We start from the raw sequence: 16,570 nt of genomic DNA on the forward strand, positions 1-16,570 counted from the left end.
CAATACCGATTTTGAAGGGAGCTCTTGGTTACCCTCAAGCAAGGAATCACATTGCAATGGGAGTTGGGTGTCTGATACTATGGAAGAGAATTAGTCATTTTCCCTGCAAAATGGTACAGATGATCCAGAAAGTAGTTCCTGTCACCTTGCCCCTTGCAGCAGGCTGGCTGTAGTTCTAACAGCTCTGATGTTGTTTGCATCTTGCAGATGTGTGGTTGCTCCCATAGGCCTGTGGCTGTGTAGAGAAACTGCTTACTAAAACATGGGTATTTTTTTAATACAATTAAAGCTATACCTTTTTTTTGAGATGGCTGCTGCCTTGTCTTTCCTGCCACTTGAGCAAAAACATTGCTAATTTTATTACAGATGCATCAGCTTGATGAAAAACTCAATTGCTGACAACTGCCACTGACTCTGGATGAGCCAGTGGCTGCAGAGCAACGTTCCAGGCAACTCTGTGGCACGCAAAAAGAGCAGAGCACAGCCAACATGTTCCTTGGAGAGTACCCCGGGGTCCACTGGGCACTATTAGTTGCTACAGATCAGAAGAAAAACAGCACAACATAGGCCCGATCACCATCATAACTCTTAAGAACCAGCAGGCTTCTACTCCCTGAGATCTTAGTCATGAAAGGGATGAGTGCTTGCCCCCATAGCTTGGGTAATTAGTTCCTCCACACTAGAGTCAAGGGAAGGACAGCATTCAGTGTGGTTCTGGCATCACCCAGAATACAACCCTACTTCTCCTTTCAAGGCATTTTTCCTTTAGCAAGTCTCCAGCAGGGGATGCTGTTGCAGCAGCGTGCAGCCAGGATGCAGTCTTCAACAAAGCTCCTGGAAGTCAACTCACTGCTGTCCTTGTTTTGATTACAGCAGAGAAGCAACAGACTAAATCACAGCATAATGCGGGGACAATGCACAAGCAACTATCACATCAGAAAAATAAAAATAATTTTTTTCTTCCAGTAAGCAAGGCAGAATCATGTGAGCCTCTTAAGTTATAAGAAGGGCAGCAGATAACCTTGCCTAAGTCAATAATATTTCCTTTCAACAATTAAACAAAAGCTCAGAAAAGCAACAAAATGAATTGCAATCCTGGAGCTCCAGAGAATGCAGGCTGCGTAAGGAGTGAGGAGCACTGTTCACGTTTACGAGAAAAGTAACCAGACACTATGAATAAAAAAAAGTTATTTGGATGCACTTATTTGTGTTATACGTCTACAGGAATAAAAGGAATACTTACAAAAAAAGACTCATTTGGCTTTTTAAAGAGTCTTTGCGCATGTACTTCATACAGCTTTGAGTCAATGATGATATTTTTCAATTTGCTTCTGTATAATATACCTAAACTTGATCAAAAGAATATATTTTCACTGTATTAATACCTGGAACTTGGTGCTGTTGAATCTGGCAAGATGAAAAAAAATAACATAAATATCCAGATACACATGGGGAATTTCTAATCTTCCTCTGAAGCTTTGTCTCACCAGTCTCCAAGTTATTTTGTCAGAGAGTAGATAACCAACCACATGTTTTAATGTGGCAGATCTAACATATCATAGAATCATAGAAACAGAATAATTTTGGTTGGAAGGGACCATGAAGGTCTTCCAGTTTCACTCCCTGTCATGGGCAAGGACACCTCCCACCAGACCAGGCTGCTCCAGGCCCCATCCAACCAGCCCTTGAACACTTCGGGATGCATCCACAACTTCCCTGGGCAACCTGTTTCATAGAGCTCCTTCATACTACACTCCAAAAATAAATTTTCCAGGATCCCAGGTTTTGTGAGATTTATATGTAGATAAAGTAGATCTAAACTCTTACAACACAAGGACGAATGTGCTTTCATTTGACTTTAATATACAATTGCATTAAAGCAGTAGCATCTGGCACACAGCACTCAGCCTGCAGTGCTGTAAATGGAACATTGATGACTTCTTTGGGACGGGGTTGAAGATGCCATCCAGTTAACATGCATTTCTTTGAATTTCCATCTGCATTTTTAACCCCTTGGAGACTAGGCAAACCAGCTACTTCCAATGGCAGTACCTTGTGCATAAAAATAGCCAAAAGGCTTACTAGTCTGGTGGGGCTAATGAAGTCAGTGAGGTCTCGCGTGCCTTGAAGAGACCCAGGTAAGACTGGTAAACACTGTCCCCTTTAACATGAAATCTCATTGTACTGCTGCATGGAGCATCTGCTCTCTCATTCTGGGATCACAGAAGAACCGGAGTTTCCGGGGCAAGAGCTTCACCTCCACAGGCATCGCTTCATACTCCTCGTTATCAATGCCAAAGGATCCCTCAGTGCCCTGTGTACAGATAACAGTGCTCATCAGGGTTAAACGTCAAACAGATTATTTCAGCAATGCTGTAATACTGATACCCGATTTTACTAATGGACTACGTTTGAATATTTAGCTGAGTCTTAACCAAGACGACCCTTCCCTATGCCTTTCAGTGTATTTGGTCTCAACAACACAGTGAGAGCTATTGTTCACTGCACATAATCTATTAGGTCTGTTGCATAAGATGTTACCTCACTTAGTTGCTAATTGGTGATAATAAAATGCCAGGGAGCTGTAATGACCCACATTGTTTGTACTGAATGATTCTTTGCTACTGGAGCTACAATTATATGCACTTAGATCTTGGTCTGCCAGTGGTGACACAAGCTAATCCATAGAAGTGCTTGTTAAATAACTCCTATTAAATCCATGTTACAGACACCTTTTGGTATTGTTTTACTATATTGATCTGCAATGTGAGATGCAAAGTAATTCATGGGTCAAGAAATACTCAGCAGCAGAATTTTCTTGCGTGTTTTCTCTAACGCTGAAGAAGTCACCAATGATTAAAACCATTCATCAAAATGACAGGTTGACTTTACCTAAATGCATTTGGTGACTGCTTTGCATGTACTTGACTCAAGGTGAGGCTATGTCATCTGGATACTCAAAGTAGCTCCAAGTGAACCAGAATAGCACAGATATAACAGAAAGTATTATAACATAGGTCTTGGAAGTCAGAGGTATAGCAGTCCACCTGGATCAATATATCCTGCTTCTCCGCAAAGCTGGTGAGACTCCTCCAAGCTGCCTCCAGTTCTTTCATGAGAGCCAGGTCAAGGAATTGCACAGCAGTGCTTTTTGCCATGCACACATACTCTGAACATCTTTGCAGCAGCTGCAGTACCAAGAGCTTATTTTATAGCACAGCCCTTACTTATGGCTCAGCGGTACTTAGCCCAGCACTCCACAGTGTTCTATCAGCACAAAACTGCCAACACATGAGCTTGATTCAACTATCAGGATGCTGGCTAATCATGACACCATAATTTATGGGTTTCAGGTCATAGCCATAGACGTTTTCACCTTTTGGCATGCTCTATTCTCTCTCACTAAGAAATTCTTTTGCTGAATGATGGATCATTTGAAGATAGAAAATACCTAGAAGACTGACTTCATGTCTTTGCGAAAACAAGAAACAATTCTCCCCAAGGCTGCAAGAAGAGCATTTCTCTAAGAGGCAACAAAAGACCCATCTAAACTATACAGACGGACACGCTTTGGCTTCTTTTTCAACCTCAACTATTCAAAGTTTCAAGACGCTTCAGGGATCTGAGCCTCACTGCCTTGTGTCACCTTCCTTGGTGTCATTAAAGCTTCTAATATTTATCTTCTCTACAGCACAATCCCTTCTAGGGTAAAACGTAGACAAGGAATCCACTCTTCAATTCTAAGGAGAAGGAGGTGTGCTGATGCAATGCACCCGAGTAAGAGACCCTTCACAACCACCACTGCAGTCTACGTAAAAGGTTTGTCACTACTAACTGGCAGAACGAAGTTTCCCTTCTGATTTATAGACCCCTTTCCAGTATATGTTCTCCTAGTCAGGGGCTGAGTTGTTGCACTGAGAAACTCAGTGTCTCACTGGCAGTGTAATCACCCTCCCATATCTGGAGTAGGGATTTCTTAATGTGCAGCATCAACTGGCACGAGGAAATGGAGTAACAAGAGTTTTCCAGCTCCCTCAGCTTCTCACCTCTGGAAGTTGCAAGATGCATCTGCTGGCTTGGATGCACTGACTCCCTTCAGGGCATACATGTGGATCACGCATCTTCTGAGTTCTGGTCAAACAAAAAGAGAGGTAAGGTAAGGAGATGATTCTCTATGAAACAACCACCTTTAGGGATGACACATCATCACGGGTCAGCAACCACTACGCATTTGGTAAACTTAGGAGGTTACGTGCATAAAAAAGTATTTGTGGGTTTAACTGTGAGAAAGTAAAATAAAGATCTCCTTTTCTGCTGCAGTCAATACATCTAACAGTATGCACTGACAACCTCCTCACTCCAAGTGGCTTCAGCTCTGAGCCTCACTGAAAATATTTGACCATAAAGTTTTGTATACTGAATACACAGCAGTTTCGTGCTCTTCACTTACATACTGAACTGAACAATTCTTGCAATCATTGACTACCATCTCCTCAGGTCCCATGCACCCACACAATTTACCAGCAACCTAAGCAACCTTAAGCCAAAAAAACCTGACAGAATTACAGTTATACTGAACCACTAAAACGCAAACAAACAAAAAAAGACCTGTCTTCTCACATCAACATCAGTCAGCATGAAGTTTTCCACTAGCTGCATTTATATCATTCTTTTGAAGAAACCCCCCAGAACACCATAATTTTACCCATTCCAAATAAATACCCATTTTTGTCAGTGACTCTCTCTCTTCTGTTGTATGGGAGATTCTTATTTACATACTGTGCTCAGAGAAGTCCTAGTTTCCTACTTCCGTGGATGGGAGCACATGGAAGGCAGCAGCCCATCTTAGGAAGTTGGTCGTGCAAGTGCCATGTGGTCTTTTTCAAGACTTGGGCTGTCGTCCTGTCACTGAATCAACTGTTAAAGAACAGCACATTGTGATTCCTTTTCCCAAGGAAAACTCTCTGCTGCTGCAGAGTAAGCACAAGCTCTTGGGTAAGCTGGCCTGCCTCTGGCTGGAAATACACATAACCTATGGGAAGGCCTCTGACAAAGGGTACACTGCACCCCTGGCAGTAACCCTGCAGTTTCAGACCCTCTCCAGACAGACAGCAACACACAAATAGCAAACGGGACAGCACAGAGTTACAGTGTCAATATATCCCAGCTCTCAAGCATGGCAGAACTATCACAGCTATTCCTCTGCCAGCCGTTCCCAACTTTCCCGTCTATTCTGTAGACTGATATGAAAGAACAGTGTATTTAAATGTTGCCCAGGAAAACAACACAGGAAAACATTAGAAACGCTCTATACACTAAGCCTTCTATGCCCTGAGGGATGCAAGTGCTTCCTAAAATCACAGAAAATCCCAGAGAAAGAACATGAGAAGAGAGGGTTGAAACGGGAGATGATAATCAAAGACAAAGGAAGAAAAGCTAAGATACCAAAGGGAAGGACAGAGAAGGACAAAAGCAACAGTAACTGTACAAAGTTTGGTTTTAATCAAGGATGTATATGCCAAAAGATTAATGAGTGGATGTGAGGGAATTAAACATATTATTGACAACATGCAATTATTGACAGCATCCAATACTGTCAGTTTATACAGTGCTGGACAAACAAGGAGCAAAATTCTCCAGTTAAAGTTTACCCTGCTCAGAGTTCCTAGATATGGCACACTGGTGAGCAAGTTGATTTTTTTGGTCCACAAAGATAAACAGGCTCTAAACAGATGCAATTACGAGGTCAAGGGAAGTTCAAAAGAGGCAAGACGTGGAACTAAAGATCAGTCAAAGGAGAACGATTGTAGAAGCCAACAGACACAACTCCACTTACAGCAATTGCCTCACTAGTGACCCAGTATAAAAAGATCAGAAATCACTTCCATTTGATTCTGCTCCTTACTCAAGACAAGTCAGCAAAGTGAAACAGGAGCAAGACCAAAGCCTAACAGCAACAGTGTAAATTGATTGTTTTAACCCACTAAGTATGCTGAATCACGAAAATACAGACAGAAAGAGAACCACAACACTCACTGCAGGTTACACACACGAGTTTAACCTAGTTCTCATGTCCAGAAACATCCAATGTGAAATGATTCAGAGTAACACTCTAAAAAAAAAAACCAAACCCAAAAAATCAGTCTTCCAAACCATAGCAGGTATTGGTATTCATGCCCTCAAGCGACAGCTCCCCATACTTTCATATATAGAATCTAAACTGGCTACCAGGATGTGGACTACTGGTGCTACACTTTTTAGCCCTGCTCTCCTTTCCTCTAGCACTTCTTAGTAAGCAACACAGTGTAACCACCTGTTTTTCAACTCCTTATACATAAGCTCTGCCCCTGCTGCAGATGCTCCTCACAGAATTGAAGGTGCTGGAGGGGACCTCTGGAGCTCACCTGGTCCAATCACCCTGCTAAAGCTGATTCACCCATAGCAGGCGGCACAGGAACACGTCCTGGTGGGCTTTGAATATTTCCAGAGAAGGACTCCAACAACCTCCCTGGGCAGCCTGTTCCTGTGCTCCATCACCCTCACAGTAAAGAAGTTTTCCCTCATGTTCAGGTGGAACTTCATGTGTTCCAGTTTGTGCCCATTTCCCCTTGTCCTGTCACTGGGCACCACTGAAAACAGTCTGGCCCCATCCTCTTCACACCCACCCTTCAGGTATTTATAAGCATAATAAGACACCCTCTCAGGCTGAACAGACCCAGGTGTCTCAGCCTTTCCTCCTAAGAGAGATGCTCCAGCCAAGAAAGGAGATGCTCTTGTTCACACAAACCCGATCCACAGCCAGAGGGTACTTTCATACACCTGGGATGACCTACTCCTGTCTTTGAAATGAAAAAGCAGTCGCCCTCCAGCACTCTCACACACTCCACCTCCCACTGCTTGACCCTCCGTGGTAGTTTCCCAATGGATGTGTGGTTTTCTCTCTGCGACACACCAGTTCTGATCAACTCATGTCAGTGCCCTCTTCAATATTCAAAAAAAACCTTGATATCTACACTGATAAGGTATTTTCCCTGAGAACCTTTTCAACCCCTCAAATTCTGATGGAGTTTAAAACTATGCATTAAAATAGAATTAAAAAAGAAAAGTTTCTTCACATATTTCCAAAGACAAACCCTGTTGGTCCTAGGCAACGGGGAGCCTCTAATAATGGGCCTGATTCAGACTTAGCTGCCAAAAGGCATTGTGCATCGGAGAACTTCTCTGAACATCCCGATTCTGCTTTACAAACACAGGGCACACTTTTACTGATTCCTCTCTGTAGAACTAGCCACACCCTCCTGCTGCTCCCCCACCCCAGACACCCCTCTTTCTCTTTCTTTGTTACCCACAGACTTCTGGGCAGTATTTAATCAAAGAGCTTGTTTCTTTGAACTTTGCTTGAACAGTAGCTCAAAGCTTTTGGTAGGGCCTCTAATTAGCTCTAGCCAGCAGGGCATGTTAACTCTCATCAGAGGCTTTTTCTGCATGACAGTGTAATTGCAGTCAGAAAATGGGAAATACTGCGTGAAGCATGTCCAGTCTCTACATGGGAGACATTCTTTACACTTGAATACCCCTCCCTTAAATCACACAAATTCATCCACATTTTTTCTGCTAGCAAAGCCTGCAAGAACCCAGCACACCATCTCCTTTGCCTCCCTCCTTTAAGAGGCCAGATTCCTCTTGCTGCTAATAGAAAAACATCCTCTTCCTCTTTTCTTTCTTTAGCTTTCAAAGCAAAGATTTCAGTCCCAAGCAACGTAGGGTCTACAGGGCTCATGCAATTTAAAAGCAGTTACTTTTATGGTATCAGACCATCCTATACCCACTGAGGGTCATAGGATGCTCAAATAAGGGGCCTGTTGCTGCTGTCAGTGTCATAAACAAGACATAACACAGCAGGAATTACTAGGGTGATGACAAGCATGTAACAATGTGTTGAAATATTGCCACTGATTTCACTAGGGGGAGCTCCAAGACTAGAAAACATTATTATCAAATTAAAAAGCTATGTGCAAGAAGAGCACTCTTCAATTGAGTAGGAAACTGTTGCTGGTAAAAACTGCACTGAGGATGCAAGGTATTTGCTTGGGAGAGTGTATGGATGTGCTGGAAAAAGTAGCTCAGGTTTGTGTCTGTGAGAGCAGAAGGAACATGTGTACAAGACAACATTTCAAGCACAAAGGAAGGAACACCTATTCACTTTTTCTCTATGTGCTGCTTCTTCGTACCTGTAGCCTTCATACTCCATGTGCAAGCAGCATCAATAATATACCTAAATTTCATCAACAGAATAAGATTGTATGGCTTTCAATAAAACTCAGTTGTGACAGTATTATCCAAGTAGCACCAATCAACAGCAACAGGGAAAAAGATGAAATGTCTAGTGAACTCAGAAGCTAGGAAGAACCCCAGGTAGACTGCTCTGCCTTGTTTCCAGAAAGACAAAATCCGTAAGAATTTTAAAGAACAAAATCAGTAATCCCCATGAAGCATTACTGACTGGTGTCCCTTGCAGTCCTCTGCTTCTGAATTTTGCAGCACAAAATTAAGAGAAAAATATAGCACACTTCTCTAATTAGTGTTCCGACTCATACAGATGTTGTCATCTTTTCTGCAGCCTTCCTATACTCACCCTCTGTTTACAAACTGTCCTTTGGTGACAGTGTCTGCTTCAATGCAAATATCCATGAAGTCTTCAGTGCGCTATGCAAAAAGATAGTCAGAAATCAAGCAGTTAACATTTCAAAATGCCACACCCATGACACTGCAATGTGCTCACAAAAAGCCCAGTCTTTTGTCCCACAAAAGGAGGCAGAAGATGCATTTCTCACTTTTTTTCCATTCTCTGCTTGAGATCTGGACTATAAATAATGGATAGGAATTTCTCACTGATGACTATTCAACAATAAATACCACAAGAAGTGAAATAATGATTAACATATTTGGCTTCTTATTACACTTACTAAAGACAATAACAGCAGATCACCTGGGATTTACTCCTAGTTCACAAAGATTTCTAATCAATGCGTCTTTCATGGATTTAAGCAGCACTGCAATGATGTAACATTTTGCCACCAGACACTACAGTAAAAGAATTTTAAACAATACAAATTAAAAGTCAAAGTGTTCTCGATATCATTCCTTTAAACTCCTTAGTTAGCTTCTTTTCTATTTACAGCCTGCACTTAAACCTACAGTAAAGCTTTTGCCAGGAAAGCAACTTGGATTAAGATGCAATTAATTTTTCATTTTATTTATTTATTTAAACACTTCTGTCCTGGCAAAAGTCCTAGTGCAGATGCAATCAAAATAACAAGAGTAAAAATAAATGCATCTATTAGTAGAACTTGTTTTATTCCTTTGTTGTATCAGCAGGGGTAGTAGGCTTGGCACACTCTGAGCTGTACCTGTATGGTTTTATCAACTTCTCTTCAATAAGACAACCTAGGTATGAATCTGAGGTGGGATGGAAAGTCAGAAGTGGCTGGCAATACTCAGCAGATATGCCTTAGTATCGAATTGAGAGAGTTGTTGCACTGCTTTGATGCCTAAAGGAACAATGGCTTCAAGAGCAGGAATTAAAGGCAGTTATAAACAGTACATTTCTCCAGAAAAACAGATGCAGTATCAAGCTACTTGCACCCCTACAAAGATGATCAGAGGGCTGGAACACCTCTACTATGAGGACAGACTTAGAGAGTTGGGGTTGTTCAGCCAGGAGAAGAGAAGGCTCCGGGGAGACCTTATTGCAGCCTTCCAGTACCTGAAGGGGCTACATGAAAGTTAGGGAGGGACATTTTACAAGCGCATGTAGTGACAGGATGAGGGAAAATGGCTTTAAATTGGAAGGGGGAAGATTTAGATTAGACATTAGGAAGAAATTCCCCATGATGAGGGGGTGAGACACTGGAACAGGTTGCCCAGGGAAGTTTTGGATGCCCCTCCCAGGAGATGTTCAAGGCCTGGTCGGACGGGTTGGTCTATTGGGAGGAGTCCCTGCTCATGGCAGGGGGTTGGAACTGGATGGGCTTTAAGGTCCCTTCTGACCCAAACCATTCTACAATTAAAGTACAACTACCCCAACAAACTCATCCTTTTATTTAAGCTATGCAAGACAACCCTACACCACTTCTTTGTCCAATGCCAGTATCAAAGTGCATCTTGAAGGTATAATCGGGGAAGGGGCAGGACATAAGGGCTAGTCTGTGGTGATGAGATAGTTTTTCAGATCCTGGTAGATTTGTTCTTACTTTACTTTGTTGACTCTAATCCAGTTCAGCATCCAAAACTGTTCTGTTCAAGGGCCATCTAGAAACCAATAAAAAACCCAAATATCCTGGTAGTCTGTCTAGCTCCTACCCTTACTACGATGTCCATGGTCCAAATCATAAGCTATTGATGAAGGAAAAACTGAAATTTATAAGCTACATCCTACAGACAAAATTGGAGGAAATTTTAAAACTACATTTGCCTGGTTTGGTTGGGTTTTTTTTGTCTGATTACACAAAGATACCATATAAATATAACGCAAATTTTCAAGTTATAAAGGACCCTGAATTCTGAGCAAGAAACATGTTGCAGTAAATTCAACACCTCCTGTTAATCTGGGTGTAGTGACAGTGGTTTCCTGCAGCCATGAGGAAGACGTGAAGAGCAGCTCACCAGTATGGGATCACTGTGTTAGGATTTTCCAGCAAAATTAAAGACTGACATCTACCCAAATAGCTTTCACAGCAGTAAAACTGCACTGAAACCCAGACATAAGCCAAAGACAGGTTTTAAAATGGCAAATGAACAGCATGAGCATACTGAGAAGTCTATAACAGGAACAGTTCCCATGCTCCCTTGATTCTACTCTTCCATAACAACCTGCATTTCCCGTACTTAACTCTGTGTAGCCCATGTCCTCTCTCTAGTTTCAGTTCTTTTTAACTCTTTGCCCTGCAAGCCAAAAGAGAGAGAAAAAGCCACAATTCCAGGCAGACATTCAGGCTCAGCTTCCTTCTGGCACGAGCTGATAATCATAGGATGGTTTTGGCTGGAAGGGACTTTGAAGATCATCTAATTCCAACCCCCCTGCTGTGGGCAGGGACACCTTCCACTGGATCAGGTTGCTCAAAGCCTCACCAAACTCGGCCTTGAACATCTCCACAGAGAGGGCAGCCACTTCTCTGGACAACCTGCTCCAGTGCCTTGCAACCCTCACAGGAAAACATTTCTTCCAACTATCTAACCTAAATCTCCCCTCTTTCAGCTTAAAATTGTTACCCTTGTCCTGTCGCTACCTTCCCTGATAAAAAGCCCATCCCATCTTTTCTGTACCCTCCTCTAAGTACAGGAAAGTTGCTCTAAGATCTCCCTGGAGCCTTCTCTTCTCCAGGCTTCACAACCCCACCTCTCTCAGCCTGTCCTCATACGGGAGGTGCTCCAGCCCTCTGATCACCCTTGTGGCCCTCCTCTGGACTCGCTCGAACAGATCCATGTCCAAAATAAAACATAAAGAATAGGACAGAATCACTCTCCCATGGGTCAAGAAGGAAAGGAGTGCCTTGTTTTCTCCTGGGCAATCCTAAAGCTTCTGTTTATCTAGTGAAACCTCTTCATTACACAAATCTCACTGCATGCCCGTTTTAAATGGGTCTTCAGTGCTTTTTTTTTTTTTATCCTGGATCCAGTCATGGGCTCCTCCTTGCATGAGGGTGATAAGCTTTATAGACACAAGAACAGGAGTTTAGCATGAAAGGAAAAGTGTGTGGACAGGCAGCATTTGGAATCTAGTTATACTATAGTCTTACTGTCAGATCAAGCTGCCTGTTCCGAGTTGCAATGGAAAGCTCAATGGTGGATAACTTCAGTTCTTCCCAGTCCTCCGGGGCTACCTCCTGGGGGATTTCTGTGAATCCAGAAGAGAAGATACCATTAAGTGGAATTCAATTATCCAGATCACCATTTCACTGCTATGAAGCATGAAACATCAATGCTAGCTGCAAAAAAATCACTCTGACCCACCGTGACCACTAGCTTTGTTTCTTTCAAATGTCCTTTCAAAAAAGGAAAAGCATTCACGCAGTAGCAGGAAAGACTACCAAGCACATTACATGGCAGTTCTGTGAGTCCTTAGACCCAGGGATTAACAGATCTCCTGGGCTAGTATTACAGGAACATTCAGAAAACACATGAAGCACTGCTACCAAAAAAACAGGAATCCAATGTTCAGGATGCTGTGGTACCATGTATTTTCTACAACAGGAAATGCCATAGTTCAGTTCTCATATACAGGTCATTTAGTTCATGCTTCTGTCTAAATCACTTCTGCAAGAAGGAATGAGAAGGACTTTGCATTACACCAGACTGAGCAAAATACACCTTCCCCTTTTATCTGCAGTCTGCCGCATGCACTGCCTAGCTAACAACCCACCCCAAGAGAGGCTCACAGAGCACACACAAGAAAATTTATAGTACAGAAAGAAATGTACCACACTGAGAGAAACTTAAGGATTCTGCTTGGTCCAAAAGTAACATTTGTTGCTTTGTGTCAGCAACCCCTCTCTATCCAGGAAAACAAGGGCTGCTCCTCTCTCATCTGCTCACTAAGAAACCATTCTACACGAGGAAGATTTCAAGAGGCTCACCTGTAAGTGTCAAGTATCACCTAAGGAGGCTTCCATAGCAATGGGAACAACTGTGAGCCCAGAGAATGCCCTGGGTTTTGTTTATGAGAACGCAGGCACTGTCAGGACTATTAACACTGTAACTGCCTTGATAAAGTCACAGTTTAAATTAATAATAACTATAATATAAAAATGAGAGAGTGGAAGTAATGTAGAAATAAACCCCCCTCTGCTCTATTAGAGGAGAAAAGCTTGCCTGTGAGTTTATGCCAAAGTACACACACCTCACCTTTTGGAGGAGGTGACCAGTATAACCGAAGACGTCTGTAAAGCCTCACATACAAAGGAGGTCTAGATGGTTTCTCATCTGGCTCTTCTGGAGGTCTCTCAGTTGGACCCAGATACATGAGAGCAGCTTGACGTTTCTGAGGCCATTCCTTGGATTTACATGGAAAGGAAAGACAGAAGATAAGGGGCCTTTTGTTGAGCACCTACTTGTTTATTCTGTTTAGTCCTTTAGCCTATTTATTCTGTGATCCCAAGTACTCCTGCAGAGAGACCCACATGCCACCACTGTCTCAGCTTACTTTATGGCTCTCCCACCTCCAGATTTATATGCGAGATGACAATGTTGCAGCTTGAAACAGATTATCCACAGTGCCGAAGTCTACTAATCTACGCCTTCTTCACACACAAGTGAGGTATTTTCCCCTCTATATGCAGATTGTAACAGGATGTTTTCTTTGCTGCTGACATGTGGCAGAGTGACACAGTTGCTCCTGGCTGGAGGGAACAACCAGAACTGGCAAGGTCAACACTAACATTTGAAAGCACAGTTGGTTTCTGCATAGCACAAAAGCAACATCAAAGAGCAACTGCATAGTGGCATCTGGTGCAAACAGGCGAAGACAACAGTGCTGTGTGCAAGCCAAGGGGCATTAAAACCTGGTAGGCCTTTGTTCTTCAACAACTCTAATGATCAAGACCTGACCTTATAGTCAGGTGCCTATAGACAGCAATACAATAGGTCTTAAGGCAAGTCAGGTAAGCTTTATAAAGCATCTGAGGTGGGAGGAGGGAAGAAAACCAAAATTAACACATCATTCTCAGTGATACTTCAGATTCCAGTGCCCAAAACAAATGGGCTTCAGAAGAGTCTTAGCTCCTGAAATATTTCCTGATGCTGACAAAGCTTATTTCCCATTTCTGAAATGCTCAAAACATAGGACTTACAGATGGAACAATATGACTGTTTTTTAAATGTATCTACTAAAACAACCCAGACAAGAGCCCACATGTACTCAATACGATTATTTTTCAATGTAGAAAACTTTAGAAGGGATTAAAGGGAAAACGAGCATTGCTGTGATAAATTAAGCCTGTAGACTGAGAAGAGATGATAACACTCAAACCAATGCCCCAACCAATACAAGAGGCAAGCTCTTTCCCCTTACATTGTTTTCAGCTACAGGTCATCCTGTTTCAAAGGACAGCTACAGCAAAACCAGAAAAGATGAACTGCGCAGCAGCAAACACAAGCTAGGAAGAGATTAAGCAAAATAGACTGGAGCCATTCCTTATAGAAATTAACAAAATGATAACGTAAAAGACACATAAGGCAATGAATATCACCATTAGGGGAAATCAGGTAGAAATTTTTCTATCTTAATAGCAGAAGAAGTGGGCACTTGTCTTTAACCTTCAGCAGGTAGAATAGATCTTTTTAATGTACAATGAATAGCTCACCAGTGAAATGCACTGCCACTGCTGCTAACTGAGGCTAAGGACTCAGCAACGAGAACGGAACTGGACAGAAGTGGAGAATAGGTTTCTGCCTAGAGTGTCAGCACACAGAACCATCATTTCAAATTTCCTGGGGAACAGGGAGGGTTCTTTCACAGACGCATTACCATTTAACTCTCCTTTACAGGAGCTTCCTGTAAAGAAAGCAATGGCACTATCACAGACCGCATGGCTGGACCGCACAATCTGATCTACCGTACCAGCTCTTGAGTGTTTCCAGAGCCTTTCATGAAGCTCTTTATATGTTCAGAGATCAGGAAAAGCATGTGAAAATGCCTCACCTTTCATGCAGGTCAAATTTGAATCTTTCCAGGACAGATTTTAAGTAACAGAGAAGTTTCAAGTGAGATACAAGCTATTAATCTTCATGTTCATTTTACTACACATGGAAGTCTGATTATCAACGTGCACTAACAATCTAATTATAGACACTTCTGCCAGATAAGTAAATCAAAATGAAATGTTACTCTAAGAAAGACTGTTGAGAAAAGGTGACAGAGCACTTTAATGGTGCTCTTCAGCACCACCACAGCTCCCCAGTTTCAAAGGTGGTTACTGGCTTGCCCTGGTGATCTTGTAGCAACAGATAACCAGTAAACAAATTATTTTTTTAGAATCCCTCCTCCCCTTCATCTCTTCAGAAGCTGAGTCTATCAACTGGCAGATTTTTAACAAGTAGAGTTTCAATCCCATTTTCTGTTGTTACCAAAACCCTTCACAAAAACTTGCAGATAAATTACATAAAGCATAGTCCGCCATTTCATACAAAATGACTTTCCTTGTAATTACTCTTTACCTTAAATGTACTGAAAAAGTGAGCTGCTTTGGTTTTCAGAGGCCCAAGGTACCAGTACCTGCAAAAAGAACACAGACAGACTTCTAAGATACCTAGCGGTCTATACTGGGAAAAGGAGAAAACTTGCATGAATTCAGAGTACACAGACTTGTTTGCCGCTGAAATTGGTGCTCCCCTACAATGTTAGTTTTGTGATACTGTAAGACAAGTTTATAAACATAGAACTATAGAATGGTTTGGGTTGGAAGGGACCTTAAAGATCATCCAGTTCCAACCCCCCTGACATGGGCAGCGACACCTCCCACCAGACCAGGCTGCTCAAGGCCCCATCCAACCTGGCCTTGAACACCTCCAGGGATGGGGCAGCCACAGCTTCCCTGGGCAACCTGTTCCAGTGTCTCACCCCCTTCACCATAAAGAATTTCTTCCTAATGTCTAATCTAAATCTCTCCCCTTCCAATTTAAAACCATTCCCCCTCATCCTATCACTACCTTTCCTGATATAAAGTCCCTCTCCAGCTTTCCTGTAGCCATTCAGGCTCTGGAAGGTCCCTATAAAGTCTCTCTGCAGCCTTTTCTTCTCCAGGCTGAACGATCCCAACTCTCTCAGCCTGTCTTCATAGCAGAGGTGCTCCAGCCCTCTGATCACCTTTGTGGCGCTCCTCTGGACCCTTTCCAACAGTTCCATGTCCTTCTTGTGTTAGCGATTCCAGAACTGGACACAGGACTCCAGGAGGGGTCTCACGAGACCAACATCCCTTTCCTGAGTTACTGATGGCCAAAATGCAGTACGCAATCCTCACTACACGCAGCGTGACATCTCAGTAGCAGAATTTTACCTAGCTATGCAACACAACTGGGAATGATTTAAAGGTCTGTGGTGTAACAGCTGGTGGGATGCATCTCTACAATATGTAATAAAGAATGAAGCTGGAGGAAACAAACAAACAATCAAAAATCCATAGCTTCAACGACAGAAGAACAGAGCCACCAAACATCAGTTTGCTCCAAAGGAGTCTAAGATCAAAATAAATGTTTTACAAAGTAAAAATCCTGCCACCCATAAAGTATTGTATAGATTCCAAAGATGTGTCTATATTTAGGCAGGCCTGGCACACGTTTTGATTGCCGTCTTCCACCAAAGAAGGTCAACAAAGCACATTAAGCATCAGCAGCTCAAGAGTGCTGCAGAATTAAGTGTGTCATTAGCTACTAGAGGCGTGCTACATCACTCCCATCAAGTTGTGCAATTGTCTGTAAAACAATAAAACCTCAAGAACATAAGACAGCACCATGCCTCTGCCAGGACAGTGTTTAGCAGAGGGATAGCCTGACAAATTCCTGGAACCACGGCTTA

At 42.6% G+C, this 16,570-nt stretch overlaps 1 protein-coding gene across 1 annotated transcript in view; it reads right to left on the reverse strand.

Moving 5' to 3' along the window:
- Positions 1-1,843: 1,843 nt before the first annotated feature.
- The window catches only part of AGK (acylglycerol kinase), a 40,052-nt gene continuing 25,325 nt past the window's right edge, over positions 1,844-16,570 (reverse strand). Inside the window, exons 10-15 of the mRNA XM_069859110.1 lie at positions 15,214-15,271; positions 12,904-13,051; positions 11,799-11,896; positions 8,636-8,706; positions 4,047-4,131; positions 1,844-2,314 (exon numbers count right to left, since the gene is read on the reverse strand). Coding sequence (XP_069715211.1) covers positions 2,177-2,314; positions 4,047-4,131; positions 8,636-8,706; positions 11,799-11,896; positions 12,904-13,051; positions 15,214-15,271 — 598 coding nt within the window. The 3' untranslated portion in view covers positions 1,844-2,176. The remainder of the gene's footprint in view (positions 2,315-4,046; positions 4,132-8,635; positions 8,707-11,798; positions 11,897-12,903; positions 13,052-15,213; positions 15,272-16,570) is intronic.

Source organism: Phaenicophaeus curvirostris, chromosome 1 (genome assembly GCF_032191515.1).
Source record: "Phaenicophaeus curvirostris isolate KB17595 chromosome 1, BPBGC_Pcur_1.0, whole genome shotgun sequence".
Lineage (NCBI taxonomy): Eukaryota > Metazoa > Chordata > Aves > Cuculiformes > Cuculidae > Phaenicophaeus > Phaenicophaeus curvirostris.